At 38.5% G+C, this 26,207-nt stretch overlaps 2 protein-coding genes across 4 annotated transcripts in view; both read left to right on the plus strand.

Moving 5' to 3' along the window:
• The window catches only part of ZFP91 (ZFP91 zinc finger protein, atypical E3 ubiquitin ligase), a 30,020-nt gene extending 15,761 nt beyond the window's left edge, over nt 1-14,259 (plus strand). For all 3 annotated transcript variants that reach the window (XM_039341259.1, XM_039341257.1, XM_039341258.1), the window contains 7 exons: nt 491-577; nt 1,095-1,223; nt 2,480-2,530; nt 3,499-3,577; nt 6,250-6,364; nt 8,703-8,802; nt 8,926-14,259. In XM_039341259.1, coding sequence (XP_039197193.1) covers nt 491-577; nt 1,095-1,223; nt 2,480-2,530; nt 3,499-3,577; nt 6,250-6,364; nt 8,703-8,802; nt 8,926-9,436 — 1,072 coding nt within the window. In that variant the 3' untranslated portion in view covers nt 9,437-14,259. The remainder of the gene's footprint in view (nt 1-490; nt 578-1,094; nt 1,224-2,479; nt 2,531-3,498; nt 3,578-6,249; nt 6,365-8,702; nt 8,803-8,925) is intronic.
• Nucleotides 14,260-15,951: 1,692 nt separating this feature from the next.
• CNTF (ciliary neurotrophic factor) lies at nt 15,952-22,777 on the plus strand. Its single transcript, XM_039341261.1, has 2 exons — nt 15,952-17,136; nt 21,399-22,777. Exons 1-2 carry the CDS (start codon nt 16,831-16,833, stop codon nt 21,900-21,902), a joined length of 810 nt encoding a protein of 269 aa, XP_039197195.1. The 5' UTR covers nt 15,952-16,830; the 3' UTR covers nt 21,903-22,777.
• The last annotated feature ends 3,430 nt before the right edge of the window (nt 22,778-26,207 follow it).

The raw sequence follows: 26,207 nt of genomic DNA on the forward strand, positions 1-26,207 counted from the left end.
GTTCAACCCTTAGCTGAATATATTCTCTTGTATTGAAAGCTTATTCCATTATATCAGGATCTTATTTCTTTATACCTGTTGTGGGAAAAATGTCCAGAAAGATTCAGGTCTGTGTTCTAGTGACACTTGCATTATAACTGACCGTAGTAAGCTGATGTCTGTCTGTAGGTATATAAATATTCTAAGCTGATGACAAGCTCAGTTGTGTTTTTTCTTCTGTGCATAATTATTGCCCAATATTTTAGGAATACAAAAAGATGTCTTTACAGGCTAAAAAAAAAATGTTAGAAAGTAAATGTTCTGTTTATATTTAGTAAATCATGTTGTTAAATTAATTGAACTGTTGCTAATATGATTCCTTATTGGATGAATATGTCCTTTTTAGCATATGTCCTGGAAAAGATCAGTTTGTATTAATCGAGGGCTGGATGCTAATACATTCGTGGAAAAATGATATTCAGTATTTTCCCTTTTCTTTCTCATTCTCAAGTGATGAAGAAGAAATGCTCATCAGTGAAGAAGAGGCTCCCTTCAAAGACGATCCTAGGGATGAAACTTACAAACCTCATTTAGAGAGGTGCTCTATTTTATTTTCAGTACAGAAAGCAATTGTATAGGCAGGGGTAGGCAACCTTGGCTCTTTTATGACTCGTGGACTTCAACTCCCAGAATTCCTGAGCCAGCATGGCTCAGCTTGGAAACCTCTCCCTTTGCCCTCAGCATAGCTGGCTCAGGAATTCTGGGAATTGAAGTCCACACGAGTCATAAAAGAGCCAAGGTTGCCTACCCCTGGTATAGTCACTTCAAAACAAGATGGGTAGCAAATAAATGTAATTAATTATTGTCAGTCTAGCCTGTTGAAAAATAATAAACTATCTCATTGGTAGAACTCTTAGTATTCTGTTATGTTTCTGCTATTATGGGCAAATAGACTATTTTTAAATAATTAAGACCAGGACTATGCATATTTAAAATTGCAGTTATGACAAATACCAAAAAGAAATTCATGTTGAACTGTCTAAAAACTTCAGTATGACTTTTAATTAGAAAGTGTTTATGTTCTTGGATATGTAATATATAATGGTTATCTGCAGAGATGCTCCAAAGCAGAGGAAAAAAACTGGGAAGGGAAAAGAAGAAAAAGAGAAACAGAAAGAGATTAAAGTGGAGGTGGAACTTAAAGAAGAAAGTGAATTTCGAGAAGATGAGGATCCGCCTAGGAAGTGAGTATCTGAGTATTAGAGGCTGTGAATTAGTGTAGCCAGTCCTCTAATCCTCAGTAATACCAAGACTTAGAAAAAAAAAACTAAAGGCCTGCCAATGCTTTAATTATAACTGGAATTCAAAAATAATTCTTATGTCTTTAACTTTATACGAAATTTGTAATTAAACAGTTTTGTAGATTTTTAGAGAGAGGTTGATTCCCTGAAAACTGTGGTCCTATTACTTGTGGAGAGCATCCATTTGGGGTTTTTAGGATCCAATCTGGGTCAGTCACTGGGAGAAGTTTTTGTCTTTCGAGCTTTTGGACTCATGCTGAAGACCATCCTCTGGGAATTTCCCTGTGTGCTTTGGGCTGTTCTGTGTGTGGTATTTATATGGTGCCTGTTGTGTGTAGCTTTATAGATGTAGACTGGGGTGTTGATGGCTGGCTATTAAGTCTTTGGCTGTTGTTTCCTCATGCTGACAAGCCCTTGCCTCCTAAGTACTTGATAAACTGGGGGTAAATCAACACTCTTCATTGAAGAGGGGCACATTTTCCAGGCTTCAATCGCTTCCTGGGCTGTTTTTGTGCCTGCTCGTCCAACAATCTTAGTAGTTGCAAAATTGAAAATATGTCCTTGTTTATGCAGTGTGAGGCTATCAGTAAGTTTGGGTCCCCTCTCATCCCATCCCATCATATAGGATACAGAATAATGAACAAGATATGAGAGGCAGGTTGAATCGTAGTATTTTTTTTTCCAGATTTTTGTCACAGTAAGAGCAGTTCAGCAATGGAGCATACTAGTTCTGGATGTGTTGAGCTCTCTTTTACTATATATCTATTCAGATTGAGAGACTGTGCAGGGCAACCATTTATCAGGAATGCTCTATTCCTACATTGTTCTGGGGATGGTTCTTGCTGGGCAAAATACCCTTCAGTTCTGTTGTTTTATGACAAGATGGGAGAAATTTATGTAATAATATATGAGATTGGCTAAGGAGCCAAGCTGTTCTGCATTGTAGAGATATTGTACTGCTACAATGAATCTCCAGCATGTAGGGAGTGATATACCTGGTTGCTTGAGAATTAGATACATTAAAACAGGTTCTGTGCACATTAAATAGGTACATATTTATGGAAATAAGATGATTTGTGTAGAAACTAATTTCGTATCCTTGCATTTTCTTTAGTGGTGGATTTTGGTATATTTGTGTATTGTATAACTTAAGAATTCAGTTACACATGTGCAGTTATGCTTTCATTTTCACGTTTCAGGAGAGGAAGGCGGAGAAAAGATGACAAAAGTCCACGACTTCCTAAAAGAAGGTAAGTTGTTTTTGTATTGCTTAAAAAGGTAATCTAGTACAAGTCCAGTTATCTAATTAATAATTATTTAATAATATATTCATCTTTAAAGGGCCTTCTCTGGCTTTTTCTTAGTTTTGTGTGAAAGTAATACGATAGCAAATAGATGTTAGATGCCTAGTTCATCACTATTTGCAAAAAAGCCATACCTTGGGTGATACCTTTCTAAACTGCACTGCAAGCCTGCATCTACAGATCTTTCAGTGTTATGAATATATTATATTTTCAGGAATTATTAAATTCAGTCTTCCTATGTATTGTTAGACATGATCATTTAGGAAAAAAAGCTAGAAACTATACAATTTATTACACCTATAATTGAATTCATAGCATCAAAACTGTGTTGAATAAGTCACAAAAACATAGCAAATTCCATAAAGTTGATAGCAAGCCAACAATTTAAAGGGATAATTTTCACAACTTCTTGTTCCCAAGAACTATATTAAGCTCTGTTTGACAATTTAATCTTCTAAAGAAAGGGCTGAAAAATTGTGTCGAACAAAGCATAAACAGAATCAATGTTCTTTCTTCCAGTGGATTTTAAAGACTGCGTTTATTTTAAATTATTTGTATTTAATATGTATTATATATTAATGAAGAAATTAAACCATTTAATGTGGTTTTTAACACTGATGAGCTCTCGCAATACACAAAATTATTATTAGAAAGGATACTATGTTACAGGTAGTTCTTGCATAATGACCAGTCGCTTAATAGTTTAAAGTTATAATAGACCCTCCAAAAGCTACTTATGACTCAGTTCTGGAGTTGTGACAGCTGCACAGTCCCCCCCCTCCCATGGTCACATGACTACCTTTTAAGCATATGGCAACTGGCTCACTTATAGTCGCAAATTGAGAGCTACCTGTATATAATATTTGTCAAAGTTGTGCTGTTTTCTCTTTATTGCTCATCTGTGTGCATTTTAGGAAGAAGCCTCCAATACAATATGTACGTTGTGAAATGGAAGGATGTGGCACAGTTCTTGCACACCCTCGCTATCTACAGGTAAGAATAATATTTACAAGCAAAGGAAGGAAAAAGAGATGCCCTTCTTTATTCTCTATAAATTTCTTTTTCTGTTTTGTGGACTAGCCTAGAAAACATTGCAACAATTCTCTGATGCTCCGAATTCTAAACACCCCAAATCCCAAATGCTTGTTTCATACCATGGCATGACTTACTTTTCAACCCTGTTCATGATTCTTTCTCCTAAAATGCTAAATTGTAACTTATTTATTCTGGATACCGTTCAAGGTTGATTCAGCCTGCCATCCTTCTGAGGTTGGTAAAAATGAGGGCCCAAATTGTTGGGGCAAGATGCTGACTCTGTAAACTGTCCAGAAAGGGATGTAAAACACGGTGAAACTATAAGTCTTAAGTGCTATTGCTACTTTTTTCATAACCTTTCACCTCTTCTTTTTCCCGCTCTGCTATTACATTTCATTAATTTTATTATCAAATCCCACATTACACTAACCAGGATTCCTTGATCTTGTCCTGGTTTGACATTAGTTGTACCCAAACCTTTCATTATCCACCATATTCATTACATGAACTATTCATTTTTCTTTATCTGTTTTTCTTTAGCATTTGAATATGCCATTTCTTTTGCAATTATTAATGTATCTTCCTCTGAGTTCTAGACTATTGGAAAGTACCTTTTATTCTCATAGTTTCAATATTCTCTGAATCTTATTGCAGAGTCTAGATTCAAAAAATTTCACAAAGATGAAAAAGACCTTCATTGTTAGATTTTTTTAAAAAAACTTAATTCAAACTTTATTTTGCTATTTTTAATGCAATTGAATACTCTTTCCAAATTGGTTTCCTTTATGTCCTACTTTTCTGTGATTTTGCTTTATTGAGTTCTCTTCATTTATATTTAAGGAGTTGAATCTTTAATGCTCTTTCTGTATACTTTGTTTCCTTAGTCGCTTTACTCATTTTCTGTGTCCATTGAAAACTTTGTCACTAATCTGACTTATTAAACAGAGCCTTGGATTTATTGACTCCTCTCTCCCTCCCCCCCCAACTCTTGTTGCTTCTCCCTGCGCAGCATTCCAAAAATACAGCCTTCCATTCTTTTCTTTCAGCAAAATTCTTTTTTGTGTCACAATAATCTTTTACCTTGACTATTGCAACCTTTCTGGTCTTTTATCACACTTTCATTCACTGACACACATCCCACCCAGCACTGAGTCAGTTTGGTTTAATGGTGAAGGGGCTGGCCTAGAGTTGAACAAATATCTATATTTTTAAAAGTGGGATAATCACAAGTACAAAGACCTGCAAATAGAAGTAGAATATCTATAGCAAAAGACAGCTAGTACCAATAGTAATAGGTGTCTTGGGTGTAATCCCAAAATACCCAGAGCATCATTTGAATACCATTGGCATTGACAAAAATCAATATCAGTCCATTGCAAAAGGTAGCTTTACTTATAACACCTTACATCCAGTAATGATACATTTAATATTCTTTAATAACATCTGCCTGTCTCAAGTCCTTAGGAAAGACTCAATAGCTGAATAAAAACACCAAATCCAGTTTAAACATCTGGCTGACTGTGTGACCAAACATAATAAAATTCTCATCATTCTGAATAACTTCAATTCTTACATCCCTATATTGCTACTCATCCTCTCACAGGTCCTGCATTAACTTCTTGTCCTAATCTTTAAAGACTACCACAATCTTATAATTTTTCTTTTTTAGTACCTACAATATTTACCTTAAGGGAAAACTGTCCCTTCCCCTCCCCAACAAGGGGGAAATAGCGAATGATTCTTTAGTTAAGAAAATGATAATGAATATATTGGACTATAGTGGGTTTACGGTAATAAAGTATTGATGTTATAATTTTGTATTGTGCCTAGTTATAGATACATGGAAAATAAAACTATTGCTATTGTTTTCTCTGTGTAGCCTTGAGTTCCAGACTTACTTTTAATGGGCTATTAGGGAACAAATTACTGGTCTCAAATTTTCCCAGAAGCCTTCACATAACATACCTCATCCTATATCTTTTTGTAGTATTTCCAACTATTTGGGATGTTAGGCACTGGAATTTTGGGAAATCATGTGGGTGCTACAAAATTGGTGGTATTGGGATGTGCCCCTTCACAAAATGGCTATTGTAGGCATGATCCTTTAGAAAATGATCTTTTTATAGTCATGGGCCTAAAAGTGAAATAATTCCAAAATTTGGATACTAGGTAGAGATGATGTCTAAACCTTAAAGCTTCAATTCTCTATATTTCTTAGTCACTTTCCAAATTCTTTGTAATATGTTCCTATTAAAAGAGCCAGTTTAATGTTGTGATTAAGGCATCAGGCTAGAAACCTTGAGACTGAAATCTGCTTTAGGCATGAAGATAAGTGAATGACCTTGAACCAGTCATTCTCTCACATCCTTTTGAAGTCTTCCCCAGAAAATTTGGCCAGGAAGTTTCCAGGAATCAACATTAAGTCAAAGAAACCAAAAGAGAGAGAAAATGTTCCTATTCTACAAAATCTGTACACATAACATTTCCAGCATATGTTTTTTAAGTTCTTCGTGTTTTAATCTGTATATTTATATTGAAATATAAGGTGGCTATTAGAATATTAGATGTGTTTACCACACTTTTGTATTAAGTCGCGGGTAATAAAAATACAGAGTTTTCTTTGTTTTCAGCATCATATCAAATATCAACATCTGCTGAAAAAGAAATATGTATGTCCTCATCCCTCTTGTGGGAGACTTTTCCGGCTCCAGAAACAACTGTTGCGGCATGCCAAACATCACACAGGTAATACGGATTGCAAAGAAGATCCCCACACTTTCTCCTTAAGGAGGAAAGTAAATTTCTTATTAAATAGCCAAGTCTTTAGATATAAAATGCAAAGCTGATGCAGATTGCTTGATGACAGATACACAGATGTTCTGTGGCTATATTTAAAATGAGTATGACTCATACTGAAGGATGCAGTTAGGGTGTTACTGCTTCCAGTCTTTTAATATTTCCTTTCCTCACTTCTTTTAGCACTGATAGAGATAAGAATAAGTTACACTGATTCTGATCTTCATAATATAAGAGATATTACGCAATGAATTATTTGCAATTGATATAAATAAGGAGAATACAGCATAGGAAATCAGGTAATTGGAGTAGACTGCTTATTTGACAGAAGTCACTTTTGACAAGCTTGGGCAGTACTGTCTACCTTCCTTGTTTTTTAATCTTCCTGTTTCAAAATCAGAACTCCCTTAGGTAATATATGAATAGTTTGAAGGAATATAAGCAAAAAGGAACACATTTCCATTAAGATATGTGTAGCTGCTTTTATTAAACTGGCAATCTCTTGGTGTAAGCTTCAATTTCCATAATTCCATTGGTATATGAAAAGCAATGGTCCCACTGTCATTGAACTGTGAGCATTATGATCCTCTGTACCTTCATGTACTCTGAATGAATATATGCTTTTATTGGCAAAGTGTGGTGGAATCACCAGCTAAAGGAGAGGGGGGAGCAAAGAGGTACGTCAATGTGGAGTTGCCCCATGACAGGAAGTGTTATAGATCAGACTAGTGAAGCCTTATCTACTGGTTCCCAAGGGAATTCAGCCAGTCTGGCAAGACTCTTGTAATATAGATGACCTACAATAAAGACTAATAAAGGAGAGTATTTGTAGCTTAGGGTTGAATTGAGGGGTCCTTGGTGCTCTCTTGAGTTTGGTTGTTTTCTTGCAGACATTTCATTACTGAAACTGGGTAACATCATCAGTGCATTGATGCTGTTATCTAGTTTGGGTAATGAAATGTTTGCAAGAAAATAACCAAGCTCAGAGAAGTACCAGGAATGCCTCACTACAATAAAGAAGCTGCCTTGGCCTATTCAAAGAGTTCTGGTTCCTTGTGCCTAACACATACGAACGAATAATATATGTAGATCTTTCAAATATAATGAGAAAGATTTTAATTTATCTCCCTTCTTTGGAGAATGAAGAAAAAACTAGAATATATAAATCTCAGAATAATGGGACTTTTTTCGTAAGATTCTACTTGTATTTGAGAAAAACTTCCTCATCACTATTAGAAAATCATAGTTATCCTTTTAATTTAATCAGTGAAGCAGTCGACGTGATGTGCCGGTGCCTGGAAGATGTGAGGGTCTGGATGGGGGTGAACAGGCTTAGACAAGACCGAGTGGCTCTGGGTCTTGCCTCCCAAAGGCCAACTGGACGGTCCATCTTTAGTCCTGGGGGGGGGGCAAATTTACCTCCCTCAGTGCAGGCACGCAACTTGGGTGTCCTCCTGGACTCACAGCTAAATTTGGAACAACATCTATCGGCTGTGGCCAGGGGGACCTTTGCACAGGTTCGCCTAGTGCACCAGTTGCGGCCTTATTTGGACCGGGAGGCTTTACTCACAGTCACTCATGCTTTACTCACTTGTCACCTCAAGACTGGATTACTGTAACGTGCTCTACATGGGGCTACCCTTGAAGGGCGTTCGGAGGCTGCAGTTGGTTCAGAACGCAGCCGCGAGAGCGATTGTGGGCGCGCCAAGGTACACCCACGTATCACCTATCCTCCGCGAGCTGCACTGGCTTCCTGTGGGTCTCCGGACGCAATTCAAGGTGTTGGTTATCACCTTTAAAGCCCTTCATGGCATAGGGCCAGGTTACCTACAGGACCGCATTCTGCCGCACAGCTCCCAGAGACCGGTGAGGTCCCATAGATTGGGCCTCCTTCGGGTCCCGTCGGCCAGACAATGTCAGCTGGCGGGCCATCGGGGAAGGGCCTTTTCTGTGGTGGCTCCGACCTAGTGGAATCAACTTCCCCCCGATTAAGAAAGCCGTTAAAATGGCAGGCCTGGGGCTGATGTCCCCGGGGGGGCGGGATATGATCGGACTCGCGGTATGATTGGATTATTTTATTGTTTTACGACTGTTTTTAATTTTGTACGCCGCTCTGAGTCCTTTGGGATTGGGCGGCATATAAATATTTGTAAATAAATAAATAAATAAATGATTTAAACTATTAACCTTAATGCTGTGATTAGGAACATAGCAGATTCCTATTGAATGGATATGGATTTGGATTAGATTCAGGTTTTGATGTAAAATACTATGTGCTGCTTTATAGATCAAAGAGATTACATTTGTGAATACTGTGCCCGTGCTTTCAAAAGTTCCCACAATCTGGCAGTTCACCGAATGATCCACACAGGGGAGAAACCATTACAGTGAGTAGTGTCCTTGATTATGAGGGATTAAACTAGCTCTATCAATAATTTCTTTTCCTTTACATTTTTCAAATATTATTCTGATGAATGAATTGTCCTCTGCTCCCTCTCATTTTTCTGTAGATGTGAGATCTGCGGATTCACCTGCCGGCAGAAGGCCTCATTAAACTGGCACATGAAAAAACACGATGCAGATACCTTTTACCAGTTTTCATGCAATATATGTGGAAAGAAGTTTGAGAAAAAAGACAGCGTTGTAGCCCACAAAGCCAAGAGTCACCCAGAAGTGCTTATTGCTGAGGCACTGGCAGCCAACGCAGGGGCTCTCATTACCAGCACTGACATCTTGGGTTCCGATCCAGAGGCTATTGTCCAACCCACTGATGGCCAGGGCCTCCCCCTTCTTCCGGATCCCATTGGAAACACCACTCCTGGAGAGTGCCTATTGCTGAACTCTGATGGGATGCCTAAGGCATACTGCAGTGGGGGTAACCGGGTCAACCTGATGGCTGATGGAAAAATATTTGTTGGCAGTGCTAGTGCTGAGAATACAGAAGGGCTGGTCATCAATACAGAGATTCTTGGAGCTACCACTGAAGTTCTCATTGAGGATTCTGATTCTACAGGACCTTAGTGGGAGAGGAGCACATGTGTATTGGGACAACTTGAACTTGTATTTAAGAAAATAAATGGGGAGAAGCAACTTATTCAACATAGAGAAACTAAACATAAATTGCTAGTCAGATAACTAAAGGACCTGCCCCCTGCCCCTTCTGCCCCAGCTCACCCCTTTCTGGCAGAGTGGATCACTACACTACATTTTTTTTTTCACTCGTTTCCTTCTTGGAGAGGAATGTTGCCTTTACACAGAGATTGATAAAGCAAAAGAATTCTTGCAATGCATGGGAGGGAAGCAGCTAGAGCCTATCCCTCTCCCAGCTCTTCCAAAATAAGCAAACTTCCTGCTTCTTGACCATATTGCAAGATTGAAAATGCTTACACTCTGGACCAATATTTCATTCTTGAAACTGTATTCTGTTCCTCCAGTTGTATCAACCTGTTCTATGCATTACTAAATTCTGACCCTTGCAAGCTCTTACTTTTCATTTTAGGGCTTGGGATATAGCTTGGCACTTTAGAACCCCTCCTTAGGATGAGCTGTAAAACAGCATATTTTCCCCATATTTTGTATCTTCCCATCCATAAGAAAAGAGAAGGGATCTCGAAATGTTGGTGCTTGCTTTCTGAAAGAGGAGCGCCATCTTTCTATATAATTGCTCTGGTGCAAAATACATATGGGAGAATCAGAATGGGTGCTAGGCTTATAAAAGAAAACTTGCACTTTGTACATGTCTTTTTTTTTGTGATGAAGTCCTTATTTATTTGCCTTCTTAAAAGGGGTCTATTTTAGTTGCTGTCTAGAGAATGTTTTTGTTTCAAAAGTGAACATCCTACGAAAGGGATATAAAACAGAATGGGCTTCTTCAGCAAACCATGTTTAGGAATTCTTATTCAGTCTGAGTGAAGGAAATACTTGTGGAGCAGGATAGGTCTTTAGCACCTCTAGTGAACTGTGAGGCTCCTGTTTGCTTCAGCATTTATTGTTTAAGGATGTAATGGCTGTTCAAGAAAATGATGTCATATATTCCCTCACTAACTAACTTCCTATTTGCTCGCTCACACTGTGGTGCTTATCCTTTCTCTCTGACGTTGATGGGCTAATGCCATTAACAGGAAGCTTTGTCTTGAAGAAGTTATATTAACTGTTTTAAAGAGCCTTGGCTGCTAACATGCTCTGCCTCGTGAGACTTTGATATAATTCTTCAAACTTCATTTAGGGACATTATTTGATTTAGAGTGGTAACAGCGCCAGCTTTACTCTGCATTATATCCACTATTCTCAAATATATGCAATTGTTTCTGTGGAATTTGACTTATCACCAGACAGGTCTAGATTTGGAAGGGAATAGTGTTTAAAAAAATATAGAAATACCTTAAAGATATATTTAGCACATGATTTACATAAACTCTTCTCTTACCTGAGAGCTTATGATGGTACAATATCCTGGTAGTACTTCTCTGTTAATGATCTGATATGTTCATATGATCAAGAAGTAAAATGAATTTCCAATTTAGACTTTATTCTGGAGCTGTATCCTGTATAGTTCTAAACCCTGCTATGTAGTGCTAGCTGGCATTAAGTACAATTATTCTCAGCAGATCTTTTTACAGTGCTAATTATCTGGAAGGAAGACTTATAATTTGTTACATTGAAACCAAGAATCAACTGGGTCTAAAGTGAAGCAGTTACTGCAGTCCATTACATACTTTCTGTGACTCCTGCCTGGATGCTTGGCAGCCATTCAGATATATAACGTGTAGGTGTCATTGCATGCAGCTCAGGACTGCATGTTCCGCAAGACTGCTACTGCTACAAATTGTGTGATTAAAATTGATGCGAGAAAAGTATTGGGAGCCAAAAACGTGTACATACTACTGAGGAAACTGACTTCTGTCTCGATTACAGTATGCAGTATTTTGCTAGCGTAATGAACAAATTACAATATGAACCCTGTTTTGCAAATTACTTGAAGTATTTATTCTGTTTGGCTATCAATCTCTTGTCTGTTTCTAGCCCCCCCCCCTTCATTAGATGCAAGTGTGGTTTTATTAAAATAACAATCTTATATTTAGCCAGGATAGCCGTCTGCACTCTAGGTGAAAACTTCTAATTTAGATTTGTGATGACTATTTATCAACCAATAATAATTCCTTTAAAGTTGTTCCCATCATAAGCAAGCAGTTTCAATTACAACTGCAGCAAATTATTTGTATTTTCTTCTAGTAAATTCCTCCCCCCCTCTTTTTTTTCCTTCGCGGGAAAAGCATGCTGCTGGGAATTGAACTTGTATAATTTTCCCTCTACCAGATGGATAGTTTACAGTAACTCATTTAACTTTGTTCCACTCCATATACAGTTCCGTAGTCTAGTAATATCTATTAGCTCACTCTGGTTCTCTAGGAGTTGGACTCCTTCCTGTTAATATTAAAGGATAGTTCATATCACTTTTTGTCAGAGGTTGACAAAAAAGACCTTTTTTTAGTCATGTGAATAAGAATTCTCTTTTTAGCCCTTTATTTTACTACAACCAATATAACTGGTGAGAACACGAGGCTTAGATGTTCTTCAAGGACTAGTCTTCTATTGTGTGAAAAGTACTCCATCTACTTCAAATAGTTTCTGAAAAATGGCACAATGCTGAAGTTTTTGCAGCTGGAAAGAATTGTCAGATCTCTGGTAATATGGTAGTGAAGACCAGGGAGAACTGTACTAGCATTGTGAATCCTACCAGAGAAAGGACAGGATTTGCAATTTTTAGCAGAACTACCTGAAGTAGTAGCCACTGAGTGGCAACAGACCTGTGTTGCATTGTGGCACACCCTATTTTTTAGAGTTAAATAACAGATGGTTGAGTTAACAAGTCTTTGGTTCCTTAAAAGCCTTGTGTACAAAATTTCCAGAAAGCGATAGTGGAAGTTTAGATGGGGTGCCAGGATGGAGGGGCAGTGATCCATGTTCATAAAGGTTTGTGTATACAGAAGTAAATAAAACAATTAAAAGGGATGCTTTGTTTTTTCATGTCATGTCTTTAAATTCAGGAAGCCATAACCAAAATAAATACTTAAAGGGAAAAGCAGTCTGTGTCATGTTACATGCCAGCTACATGGGAAATGTTCACAAATGAAATAGCTTCCCACGCACTGCTGTAGTGCAGGTCTTTCTGCAATGCCCTGCTGCAAAAGATTGCCTTTGAAAGAAGCAACAATAGGCTGACCCTATTTAAATGGTTAGTTAATTTGCTTAAGGCCTGTGAAAACACCTGTTAATATATTATGAAACTATCCCAAAAAGCATGCATTACTTTTGGAAGTATCCTGAAAAGTGGCTGTGTTTGTAGGGTTAAAGCGCTACTTCATTCTTCTAACAAAAGAGATACTCTGTTCTCTCCCATCATGATAAATTTAATATTTCTATATCGATCTTCAAAATCTTTGGAAATGTTTTGCTTCCAATATAGAGTTATAGAAAAATTGGGTTACAGAATTAATATTGTTTATGATTCAGTATGCTATTTTAAAGATCAAGCTTGAAGAGAGATAATCGTGGCTGAATAATTCTTATGGAGCTATTAAGAAAAAATGGGATGTTCCCTACCCCACAAACAAAATTTATGCATGCCCTGTAAACTCAGTTCAGAAGAAAGTGCCATTTTCTTCTGAGGTTCCTGAATATTCTGGATAATAAATTTCCTTCCCTTGTTACCTAGTGTGGGAGATTATGTACATCAGCTCCAGAGATGACATTTCTAAGGAATGGAATGTATTTGATCATGCATTGACTGTCAGTGCATTCTGTAACATTTGAATTTGGACTGTCTGTCCAAATGTGTAGTAAATCAATTTAATTCTGCAATGTCCTTCAAGGAGCTATATAGAACATAAGGTTCATTACAAAGGCAACATATCATTTCTAATATCTATCAGAAGGAGAAACCAAACATCTTCCCAACCTAATTTTTTTTTAAGTATTTTGGAGGATTGTATAGGATTCTGCCACCCTGGGTCTCTTCTTGAGATGAGTAATTGTCAGATTGATTAAATACATTTCAATATAGTATAATGTCAAAGGAAATTGGAGCAATCTGCTTCATTATGTTTCTGTTAAGATGCTACAGTAGAATACTAAATGACTAAAAGACTGCTAGCACATAATGGCTTATTTCAAAGTATGTCAAACATGGTAGGGGGATTAGTGTGTTTTTTTAGAAAAACAACTGTACCATATAGGAATGACAAATTAGAGAGGAGCGGTCTAAAAACAAATGTTTGGTGAAAACCAGTGAGTTCAAGCCAGATTTTTGAAGTCTGCTATATTAGACAATAACTTTGGTGGGTAGGATTTTTTTCATACTGATGGAGTTATTATACATTTAGTTCTTGCAACAATTGACAAGAACATGACACAGAAACCAACCTAGAATAGGGAAACTTCAATGCCATCTTAAAACGTAGATTAGCATTTTAGAAAACAGCAGAATAATATAGCTTGTTTTGCTAATTTGAAATTAATTATGAAGCAATTATGAGCCTGAAAGCCAGCTGGGTGACTTTGACCAGTCATACTCTCTCGGCCCAACCCAACTCCAGGTGGTTGTTGGGGGAAAACAGGAAGAGGAAAAAATATTTTGTTTGTTTACCACCTTGAGTTACTTATAAAATAAGGCAGGATAAAAACCAAATTTTCATTCACATATCTAGTACGGTGTAATGGGAGCTCTGATAGTTTCTCTTGAAAAGTTCATTATGTCATAGGTGTTGGCTGGGGAGTTGTAGTTCCTTTGGGAATTAAGGTTTGAATTGTATTGTGCAGAATATAAACAGTCTTTTGATAGATCATCACAAGGTTTAAATTTCAGTATCAGGTTGTTTGATTTGTTTCAGATTACTAAAACAAGAAAACTTACAGCCATTGGGCCTGGATTATCTTCTACTTTGGATTCTACTAAAACAGTGTTTCTCAACCTTGACCATTTTAAGGCATGTGGACTTCAACTCCCAGAATTCCACAGCCAGCATTGCCTTAAAATGGTCAAGGTTGAGAAACACTACTAAAATATCCAGTTAACTTGTTGAGCTATGAAAAGAAATGCCAGAGAACTCTTACCAAGCTGACTGAAAAACAATGACATAATACAATCATGCATAACAATAGTTAGATGGCAATTTTCTGCTACAAAACTATTTTGATTTGAGGACATTTTGCAGTTAATATTTTTATGCTTTATTTTTTATATCTCATTTTCCTACAATGTTAATTTTATTTAAATTGTTTAGTAGCTTACCCTATATTCTTGTCTGGCAACTAATCTTTAACAACAATTATGAAAGCAGCAACGATTACATCAAACAAATTACAGCATTTTTTAAAAAAATCTTAAAAATAGGGGAAGTTAATCTGAATTACACAATTAGGGATTAGCACTGTCCATAGTACTAACCAATCTAAAAGTTGTTATAGGAGGTCAGTCAAAACTGTTGGGCAATTCTTATTGCTATATGGAACTTTCCTCAGATCAGCTTAATTTAAATAAGTTTGACATTTATTAATGAAATCTCAAATTCTGCAGTCAAAAAAACCTGTGTAGAATAAAATATATTCATAATGACTAATTCCTTCATGTTTCATTCTGCCACAATTTGCACACATTTTTTTAATTGTGGTTAAATCATAGGGTGTGTTGTACCAAACTATCTTCATTAGCCATGCAAATGTTCCAGAATATATAAGATGATTTTAAGAAACTACTACTAGATGATGCTGACACTTATTCTTCCATAGAAAATGAAGACTCCGGGCCATTTAGTCATATCTGGAAAACCACCACCAAAATCCTGTATCTTCTCTATTCCACCAAATGTGCCTCCAGTAGTGGTCTTTCTGGAAAAAGAGTGAACAAAAACCTCCCCTAATGTTTTTTGGTGGCCCAATTTCTGTAACTGGTGAGATGTTGATGCAAAGTGGGAATTATTTTTATCTATGGGTGGACGCAGCTGGGGTTTCCTATGACTTTTATGGGAGTTGGGGTTTAGTTCTTTTCCTTGCTAAAAGTCATTTAGCCTGCATTGTAGTTGTGTATCTGAAAATAGCAGGGAAAAGATGTCACCAATTTTCAGCATTCAAGCTCAGACTTTAGGCCGCAGTGTTTCTCAACCTTGACAATTTTAAGGCACGTGGACTTCAACATTGGCATGTGGAATTCTGGGAGTTGAAGTCCACGTGCCTTAAAATTGTCAAGGTTGAGAAACACTGCTTTAGGGACTGCGAGCAGGGCTCAGGGCCACCTCACTCATTCTACATCTAGAAGCTGCTAGAACTCAGATTGATAAATGTCATATTTCAAATAGCCTGGGAAATGTATGGCACTGTAAGTTATCAATGGCATTTGTTCTTGAAATGGCTCAGTAACCAGCAAAGGGCTGGAGTTGCACAATATGCTCACCTATAATAACAAAGAACAATCGCTGTGTTCCTTCCAGCAACATGTTAAGCTAAAACAAATGACAGTGTGGTTCACCACAAAACAAACCTCATAGAATATTCTAGAGCATAATCTGTTCAGTTTAGAATAGCCATTGTGATCTATAAACCAAAGTTTGACACAGCTAGTGTGCTATAATAAAGGGATCAGGTGTCCTGGTTATTCTATAACTACTTACATTTGGGCCGGTTATTTTCCAAGGCAGCCTCGTGTCCAAATGTGTGTGACCCAGTGGCCAAACTGATCTCTCAGGGGGCTGACATCCCACAGCTCAATGGGCTGGGTTTGGCTGTTGTTTTTATAGGTTGGCTTGGTTATGGTAGGAAGACGGGAGTTCTTTGGCGATTATGTTTTACATTGATTTTTAAATTGAATGGGCAAAGTAGAAATGTCTAAAATGAACGAAATATTTATTTTTCAACTCCACACCTGAGCACCGTTGTTTCAAGTTGATTGGAAGGAGAGAAAGTGCTAGCTCCCCTCTTTAATACCGACCGAACTGAATTATCTGAGCCAAGAAACAGGAAACTGGAGAGGAATGTAAGCCAATGCTGTATTGCAACAGCATCAATTAGGCTGTACCTAAAACAGCTCAGATTCATATTACCGATCTTTTCCAAAAACCCCAAGGTTGCGAATGGTTTATTGACACCAAAAGAAGCAGTTTCTTTTCACAACTGGAAAATAAACCCTGCTTAGAAGAGACGCAAAGGCACGTCTGGATTCTTTTTCTGTCCTGGTCGTGTAATGGTTAGATTTCCCTGGGTTGAATTTACAAGGATTAGCGGGGCTATTCGCCAATCAAACCCGAGAAAAGCGTACGGAGCGGAGAGCAGAGCGAACGAGCCAATCGCCGGGGGCCAAACAAGGGCCAGGAGGTGACCGAAACGCCCGCGTTGCTCTCCGTGGGTTAAGTTCCGCGCCTGGAATGTGCAGTTTCTCCTCAAACCGCGGGGGACGGAAGGAGAGCGAGCGAGCGAGCGAGCGCGTCAGGCGCACCCGTGAGGAATTCTCTCGCTCGGGCTGGACTGTAGGACCTGAGCGAGGCTTTTCCGCGGCTCCAGATCGCTTTCTTTACTGGTACGAGCGGCGCCTCAGCTCCTGCTGTCCTCTGCGGGCGATGGCTTCCTCGGAGCGGCAGCCCGGGGCCCCTCCACACCAGGAGTCGTGGCGTCGCACCGTTCACCTCCTGAGGAAGATGCGCTCAGATGTCAGCAGCCTCTTGGAATGCTACGTGAGTTCCTCTACTGCGCGCGTTCCTCTGTGTGCGCGCAAGAGAGATTTGTCTTTTAGGGCTGGGGTTCAGATTGGGTGAGAAATAGGGTATAGTTGGAGAGAAGAGAACGTTGTGCTGTTGCTTCCATCACAATTTTTTTTTAAAATCCTAATAATTTTGTTAAGGCTATCAGTCAATGAACAGTGAACACTTGTTAGAAAATTGTATAATGCCCCAACAAGAAATTCTATGATTTATACACAAGTGTGATGATACCTAAGTAAGATCTTTCATCACACCTGGAGGAATGTGTGCCAGTGGTAAGTGCAGCTCCCAAACCAAGCTGGTGCTGCTGTATTGGGTATTTTTTTGCCTTTGATCTGAAGACTGCCATCAGCTCCTCTTTACACCAACCCCCCTTAAAAAGCTATCTAATATTAGGGGATGAATTATTGGTATACTGAATCATCTAGCTGGAATGGACAAACGCTTGTGCATACCGGCTCTTCCTTCCTGTGGGCAGAGTTATCCACCCCCAACTGGATGCTGAACTGCAGAAAACAAATCACTCAAGTCACAGAATAAAATGTATTACTAAAGAATAACTAATAAATTAAAGAAATTTCAAATGTCTAAGAATTCATGCTTATCAAGTTCTCTCTCTCTGTGTGTGTATGTGTTTGTGTGTGTGTATGTATGTACCCATGTGCACAAAAATCATAAAGTGCTTCTCCCAAAAAGAACGTTTTGCAGTTTGTTGCCTTAGGGGATGGAGAACCTATTTTCTATCAGAGATCAAGGCAGAAATGAAATAAGGGCTCAATTTTATTTATTTTAAGGTAGGTCTGGCTTTGTCAGGAAAGAAATGGGGGGGGGGGGGTAAAATTCTGTGCTAGACGGCCACCTTGTGGGAGACTATGTGTATAACTTGAAATGGTTTTTTTAAACCATGACCACATAATATTTATTTTAGGGAGTTTAACAGACACCCTGATGACGGTCTTGACCAAACCTATTTCACATGGTAAGTTGGGAGATGATAACCATCATCCCAAAAATAATGGGTGGTAATGAAAAGAGATCTCCATTGTAACTCCACCTAGAGGATGGATGGGTTGGTTTTAGTTAGGTTTGCTACAATGATCAGGTGATGAATTTAGCAAGGTTGAATTCTTATTGATAAATATGCCAAATTGCACTCTTGAAGATACACAGGATGGGGATGAGTCCTTTCCTCACTGAAGATGGGGATCATCTGTCCATCCTCAAAGGCTCATCTCAAAAATAAATGATAAGATATCATGAAATAATCCCATCTGTATCAAAGAATGATTACAAATATTATGAAATAATCCCATCTGTATCAAAGAATTAATTATTACAAATATCATGAAATAATCCCATCTGTATCAAAGAATTAATTATTACAAATATGAAATCCCATCTTTATCAAAGAATTAATTATTACAAATATTATGAAATAATCCCATCTGCATCAAAGAATTAATTATTACAAATACTTGTTTCTTCAAGGAACAACAGTGATTTTTCTGTTTGCCTGATTTTGATATTGAGATTGCAGAAAATTAAAATTAATATTACCAAATGTACCTAGTAATGATGCCTCCACTTGACCCCTTCTTCAAGAAAAATCTGTCATAGTATGTCACGGTATTAGATTCCTCAGATGCTAGACAGGATGTGAGCAACTGGTTCTGGGAGACAATCAATGCTTCTTCAAGGGAAGGAATAAAGCTGCCTCATTTGAAGGAAACAGTAGGGGCCTCTTTCTTGTAGAAATTATCCCTGGACCGACCTGTATTTGATAAAGTTCAATCAGTCTTCAACCTGCAATTTTCACCAAGAATTTGGTGCTATAGAAGATTGCTCAGGACATTGATGATTTGGAACCTCTTTAGTCAGGATTTGGGCCTAGTATAAGTTAGAAACAAAATTGGTTCCTCTAGTACAGGGATCTTCAAACTTGGCCCTTTCATGACTTGTGGACTTCAACTCCCAGGATTCTTCAGCCAGGCATGCTGGCTGAAGAATTCTGGGAGTTGAAGTCCACAAATCATAAAAGGGCCAATTTTGAAGACGCCTGCTCTAGCAAATACCTATTTCAGGACTTAGATGGGGCTAGTACACCTTTCTTGGTCCTTTTAAAAATTTCCATAGCTTTCAATACCACCAACTTTATCCTTTTGGAACACCTAAGGCCATGGTGGCGAACCTATGGCACACGTGCCACAGGTGGCACACAGAGCCCTCTCTGTGGGCACGCGCGCCGTCGCCCCAGTCTAGGCCTTCAGCTGGGTTTTATAAAACCTTTTTGCTTTAGGCCTCCGCCACCATGTGCAAAAAAAAAAAAAAATTAAATCAATCAATTTCAACTTCTTGCGGGAAAAAAAGATCTCGCAAAGTTGGAATTGATTGATTGAACTTTTTAGTCCCACCCAGTCTGCCGTTACCACCGCAGCTACGCCCACCCAATGGGCCACACTCACCCAAGGGCCACGCCCACCTGGCACCCGATGATACGTAAATGGGTTTTGGGTTGCAGTTTGGGCATTCAGTCTCTAAAAGGTTCGCCATCACTGATAAGGTTTGGGAATAAGGCACCATTTTACAATGGTTCTTCTGCTCTTATTTGAATGGGCAGTTCCAGTCAGTGGCCATATGGGGAAGTACTCCAGTTCATGGAAACTTCAACAAGTGTTTTGCCCCTAGTGGTTCATAATGAGGCAGTGGAACTTCTGTATTTAATATTGCCATTTTATTAATTAGACTTAGACTTAGTTCCATCTGAGTTGTCCGGCATGTTGGGCAATAATTGCTCTCTTATGATCAGATCTCATTTAATTGCATCTGTTGTTTCAGTAACAGGAAAAAAAATGCATTTTAATTTGATAGGCCAATTCCTAACCTTCTTCTGTTCTCACAAAGATTTAGGACTGGCAGTGGTGGAGTTTTATGCTTATGTATTTATATTTTCACTTTATGCTGTTTATATTTTTCCAGGATTGGAGCAGATTAAAAATATTATTAATAAATAATAAAAGAAACAATGTTTTCCTTCAGAATATAGCCTCAACAGGAGGCAGCGCTTAGCTGATTCAGCTAATTTTGGAAGCTAAGATGATTCAGCTCTAATTAATCCTTGGATGGTTAATCATCTCAGAATGATAAAGCTACTGGCTGTACAATAAAACATAATTGTTTGGTTTATGCAACATTTCAGACCAGCTGCCCCAAACTTTATGGCTTACAGCAGGGGTGTCAAACTGCCGGCCTGTGGGCCGGACGTGTCATGAGGAAACCGTGCCCAGCCAATTGCCGGCAATGGGGAAAAAGTTCTGATATGTCGCACGTCATATGACGTCATGAGTTTGACATGTCTGGCTTAGAGGATCATGAAGCCATTTTTAACTTGGAGGCAAGATATGTTTTTCACTAGTTGAGTTGAAAATATGGGGTTCATATTCTTTGGGCTTTGGGAATTAATAGTGAGAATGAGGCCTTCATTCCCATTCATATTTTACTATTTTTCATCCGTAAATCAGGTGACCTGCAATTATTGTTTTAAATCACCCAGAGTCATTTAGGTGAGATGGGCCATATAGGAATTCAATGAATGAATGAATGAATAAATAAATAAATAAATAAATTTGCCACCAAATTTTAATACTGAAATCTTAAGATGTTTGGATAGTTTTCAAATGTTTAATTTTTTTCAACCATTATTTTTTAAATCTTTATATTTGTATTTAAAACTTATTTTGCTGAGGACTGATAGAAACTCAACCTATGTTGTAAAACCTGTTGATCTAAAAGTTCCTAATAACTTAAAAGCAGTTAATAAGTAATTTCCAAAAGTGTTTTATAAAGGAACTGTGGGAACCCAGTGTCCTTTCAAAGATCCAGCTGTGATTTCAGCTAGATGGTTATTCCCTTATCTCCTAATGCTAAAAACCCACCAGAGACTACTGTCTCCTCATGAGGATCAACTGTCTGGAACACACGTGGCTGATCTCAAGTCCTCTCCTTGTCCAGAGAGGAATTATTGAAGAGTCTGTCTACTTGCTGGCTCTTCATTCCACTGCAGCTGTCAATTCCAGTAGTGCACCATTTCTTCGCTGGATGTCCTGTCCTTTGTTTTTTCTGTTTATTTTTTTTTTTATTTTGTATTTTTTATTGTTGCAATTGTAATTTTTAATAAAATTACTATTTAAAATCATTTTCTCCTCCTACCTCACTCTTGCTGCTCCCCATTGTTTCAGGTTGAGAAGCAAGAGCTGGCCCAACCCTACAACCTTGATTTGATCGATGTTGATTTGATCGATGGAGTACCTGTAGCTGACGTTGAAGAATGGAGTGAGATTTCAGATGCTGAACGTCTGGGAAGCAACTTGCAAGCTTATTGGGCATTTCAGATTCTGTTGGATCAAATCTTAGAAGAGCAGAGGACTGATTTAACCCCAGAGGATGTAGCTTTCCATGAATCTATCCAATCAGTTTTGCTGCAAGTTTCTGCTTTAGCTTACCAATTGGAGGAACTGATGGTAAAGCTGAAGCACAATGTGCCGGCCAAAGAGGTAAAAAATACAACAAACCCTGATGAAAAAAGCTTGTTTGAAAGGAAAATAAGGGGCATGAAGGTGTTACAGGAGCTTGGCCAATGGACCGTCAGGTCAGTCCGAGACCTTCACAAAATCTCTACATCAGTTCAGGCATCATCCGTCGCACTTGAGAGTGACAGCCTGACTCAGGCCCAGGAAAAATAAGGCTTCTGTTATATTCTTAAGCTTCTTTAAAACAATGTCCTTCCCTCATTTGTGGTATTTAGACTGAAGCTGTCCAGCCAGTCTGAGCATGCAGAGAATGATCCCATCCATATTAGTCTATATGCATCCCATTCCCGAGTGATGAAGAATTTCAAGAGTACCAGTGCTACATGGTGACTGTAGGCTTGTAGTGTTGTTGTGATATAAGGTTTATTTGCAAATATCTGCAGGCTGAGCACCAGCTGAGTATTCATAATACTAACACTCCAATGGATTCCTTTTTCCTGGGCGTTCTGCCAGGAACGGTCTGCCTCCCTCTAGTTCCAGCCTGGACTACTTCTCTGCTTCATACATACCATTCACTAATCTCCTCCCCATGATTCTTCAAGGAGGAAAGACTCCTCATCTTCCACTGCAAAATTATTATCAGAGTGTTTCTGGTGGCCTTTTTCTTTGATAAGTTCTTAACCATGACTAGCAGCAGTCCCTATTTAAAAAAAAAATACAGTGGCTTTTAAGGGCCACTGCCTCGGGGCAGTGATTTTCCAAATATGGCGATGGAGATTAATGTGGTAGTCTGTTGTAACCTCCCCATGTCACTTCAGCCCAGTGGTGTACCTAGCATGTCTGATCCCCAAAGCAGATCATTTTTATCACCTCCCTGCTCTGTCACCAAGAACTACTTTGGTGCAGGCTCTTGTTATAAGCATGAAGCCAGCTGGGCCGCTCACTCGCTTGTAGCCTTAGGGAGAAAGCAATAATAATAATAACAACAACAACAACAACAACAACAACACCATTGGCATTGACAAATTCACTATTAGTCAATTGCAAAAGGCGGCCTTACTAGGAACTGCTTCCATCCTGCGACGATACCTGTAATACCATCAAACATCTACATCTGCCTATCCCAGGTCCTGGGTAAGGACTCGATAGGTAGACAAAATGCCAAATCCAGTCTGAACATCTGGCTGACTGTGCGATGATCCATAATAATAATAATAATAATAATAATAATAATAATAATAATATGAGGAAGTCCTTTTCTTAAGGCGGAAGAGTACAGATTAATACTATTATTGAAGCCAACATGATCAAAGTACATAGTTACATTTCTTTCTTTCTTTTTCATTTAGCTATCTTAAATGTATAACTCAATACTGCCAAGGCTGACATTCAGGAATGTTTCTTTAGGCCTCTCCTTTCAATTCTCATCAGCAATAGGCCATGATGCTCAGATGGGGCACAAAAGAAATAGGCGTATTTTTAAGGATGTTAAATCATTTCAAGTTCTAGTATTTAGTATGAAAGAATTTACCCAAGAAACCATTTCTGTAAGTTTATATGCAAATCAGTATGAGACAACTATAACAAAATAAATAGGATTCTATAGAATTTATACCTCTACATGCTTAAATCTGAAAAACCAATGGAAGTATGTTGTGTAGGATTGAGGGCTCTTTTTCTGTTTGGGGCAGAAATCTGGACAAATATAGGCCCAGAGTATTTAGTGCATAAAATAAATGTGGAAGGGACTCCATCTCTTTCTCTCCATCTCTCCCCAAAAGGAAGATTATGGAAATGATGTAGTGGAAGGTAGGAAGGATTTGTGATAATCTCTCAGGATTTTGTGCCAGAGTAATCCAAGGATTGTTTTCCAGAGTAAGAGGAAATAGAAATAAGTAACAACATTGATGCAGAGCAAAAACCGATGGACATTATTTTGTATGGTCCAAGTTAAAACATTTTTTTTTAAAATAGATTGATCTATAATATTTTTGTGGGTATGTTTTTTCATTTATAAAATAAATAAGCCAAAAGAAATCTTTAAGCAAAATTCTATGAACATATTCAGCCTTAATTTGGAGAAAGTAAGCATTTTGGTGACAAAAATAAAGACAGAAAAAGAGAGGAAGGATAGAAAGAATGTGAATAGGTGAACTGTTATAAAGGCTATGGCAGTTTCGCATTTGTATTGTGCTTCCAGCTAGCCATCTATTTCATTGCCCAAGTCTTCTGATTTGCAGATTAAATAGGGATTGGCCTGTACTGACTGTACAGGAACGTATTCGTTATTTTAGGACACAATGGGCAGGCTTATGTCATGGCAAGTCTGCAGCGCCGGCACCCAATTGATGGGCAAACAGAAAGGTGTCCTTCCTGGCAACAGAATGAGCATCAAGATGACTCAGCTAATCAGGCTTAATCTGCTGGCCAGCAAGAAGTACATTGTCTGTGCGTTCAATTTTGCTTTGGGGGGGAAAAAAATCTTCTTTCTCTGGAAAATGTTTTTTTTTTTTTAAAAAAAAAAAACGTATTTAATCTCATGACAGTGGAAAGCTTTTTAGGCTGCCATCTTTAGCCACTTTACTCATATCTGATGTGCGTACCATATTGGGAGACTACACATTGGGAAGTAGGGCATCTCCTCCCTATTTGGAACACCCTATACCATAATGCTCAGCAATATTGGAAATGGGAGCTCCTTCTTTGACAAGACCTGCCAGATTACAGCAGAAGACTTCAGAATACAGAACTGTAGTAAGGCTCAGGAACAACATGGAATGACTGCTAGAGGAAGGAGTAACTCTTATCTATGATGGTGATGGTGTCTCCCTCCCTCCCCCCCCCACCAAATTTGGAAGAGCATTTAGTTTTCTGGGGAGTGTAATTCCCTTAAATTTTGTGAGTTGTTTGCTACTGTGAATAATCGTTATGAAGGAAAACCAAGTAGCGTGAAAGACCACCCTCTGAAGAGTTGTCCTTATTGCAAATACTGATTTAAATTTATATTCCCTTCGTTGTCATGAAGAAGAACATCCAAAATCAGTACAATGGAATAGATTTTGTACAAAAGTTGGTGCACAACGGTAAGACTCCTCGCTCCCATATTGCTGGGCATGTGGGACAGAGGAGTAGTAGTAAATCATTCTATTTTTCTGTAAAAGCTCTGGTCATCTAAGCTATGGACTCTTGGGGGATGGAGAGCCCTGTTTCCTACTTACAATTTATATTTAATGTTCTTTCATTGGGTTGAATCCAAATTTGCTCTTCTGTTAATGAAAGGTTCTTTGGCTCAGGTTCTGCTGAAGCTCCCACTTAAAAAAATAGGGAGAATATATATATTTTCTGAGGTTTTCGCGGGTGTTTGTATGTAGGTCTTTGGTCATTCGGGTTTTCTCCCGCATAAAATTGAAAGTGTCTTGGTGACGTTTCGACGAAGTCCCATTCGTCATCTTCAGGCTGGTGTTTTCAGCTTCGTGCTTCGAGGAGTGTATATATATATTCATACTAACAAATAAAAGAAAAAACAAACACCAGGATATAATAAACCAGCCTGTTTAAATAAACAAGCCTGTGGTTAAAAAGAGTTACTAAGCTTTCGTCCAGCCCAAAAACTGCCAGCATCATCAGAGTTAGAATAGCAGGAGATTGGGAAGGATATAGCCTCCTGCCTCTGCACCCGGCTCCTTGAGCGCGTCATCGGCCTGATGCGGAACAACTCAGTGCAATAAGGATTAACACAATCAACGGGCCGATGACGCGCTGAAGGAGCCGGGCGCAGAGGCAGGAGGCTATATGAGCTGCCTTCCCAATCTCCTGCTATTCTAACTCTGATGATGCCGGCAGTTTTTTTGCCGGACAAAAGCTTAGTAACTCTTTTTAACCACAGGCTTGTTTATATTAAACAGGCTGGTTTATTATATCCTGGTGTTCGTTTTTTCTTTTTTTTTCTTTCATTTGTTAGCATAATGCCCAGGATTCGCATTTTTTCGCGGGTATGAAATGGGACTTCGTCGAAACATCGCCAAGACACTTCCAATTTTACGCGGGAGAAAACCCGAACAACCAAAGACCTACATATATATATACACATACATACATATTTCTGAGGTTTTCGTGAGGTTTTTGCGGGTGTTTGAATGTAGGTCTTTGGTTATTCGGGTTTTCTCCCGCGTCAAACTGGAAGTGTCTTGGTGACGTTTCTACGAAGTCTCGTTCGTCATCTTCAGGCTGGGGTTTTTGGCTTCGTGCTTTGCTCCTAGAAGCACGAAGCCGAAAACACCAGCCTGAAGATGACAAATGAGACTTCGTCAAAACGTCGCCAAGACACTTCCAATTTGACACAGGAGAAAACACGAATAACCAAAGACCTATATATATGTATATATTAGTTCCACTTTTGCCATCTTCAAAACTGCCTCTCATGTGATTTTGAAATGATTACACGACCTTCAGAAAAGATTTTCAGCTAGAGAACCTAAAGCAGGGGTAGGCAACCTTGGCTCTTTTATGATTCATGGA

This window comes from Crotalus tigris, unplaced genomic scaffold, assembly GCF_016545835.1.
Source record: "Crotalus tigris isolate CLP2741 ecotype Arizona unplaced genomic scaffold, ASM1654583v1 scf7180000017764.6130737, whole genome shotgun sequence".
NCBI lineage: Eukaryota > Metazoa > Chordata > Lepidosauria > Squamata > Viperidae > Crotalus > Crotalus tigris.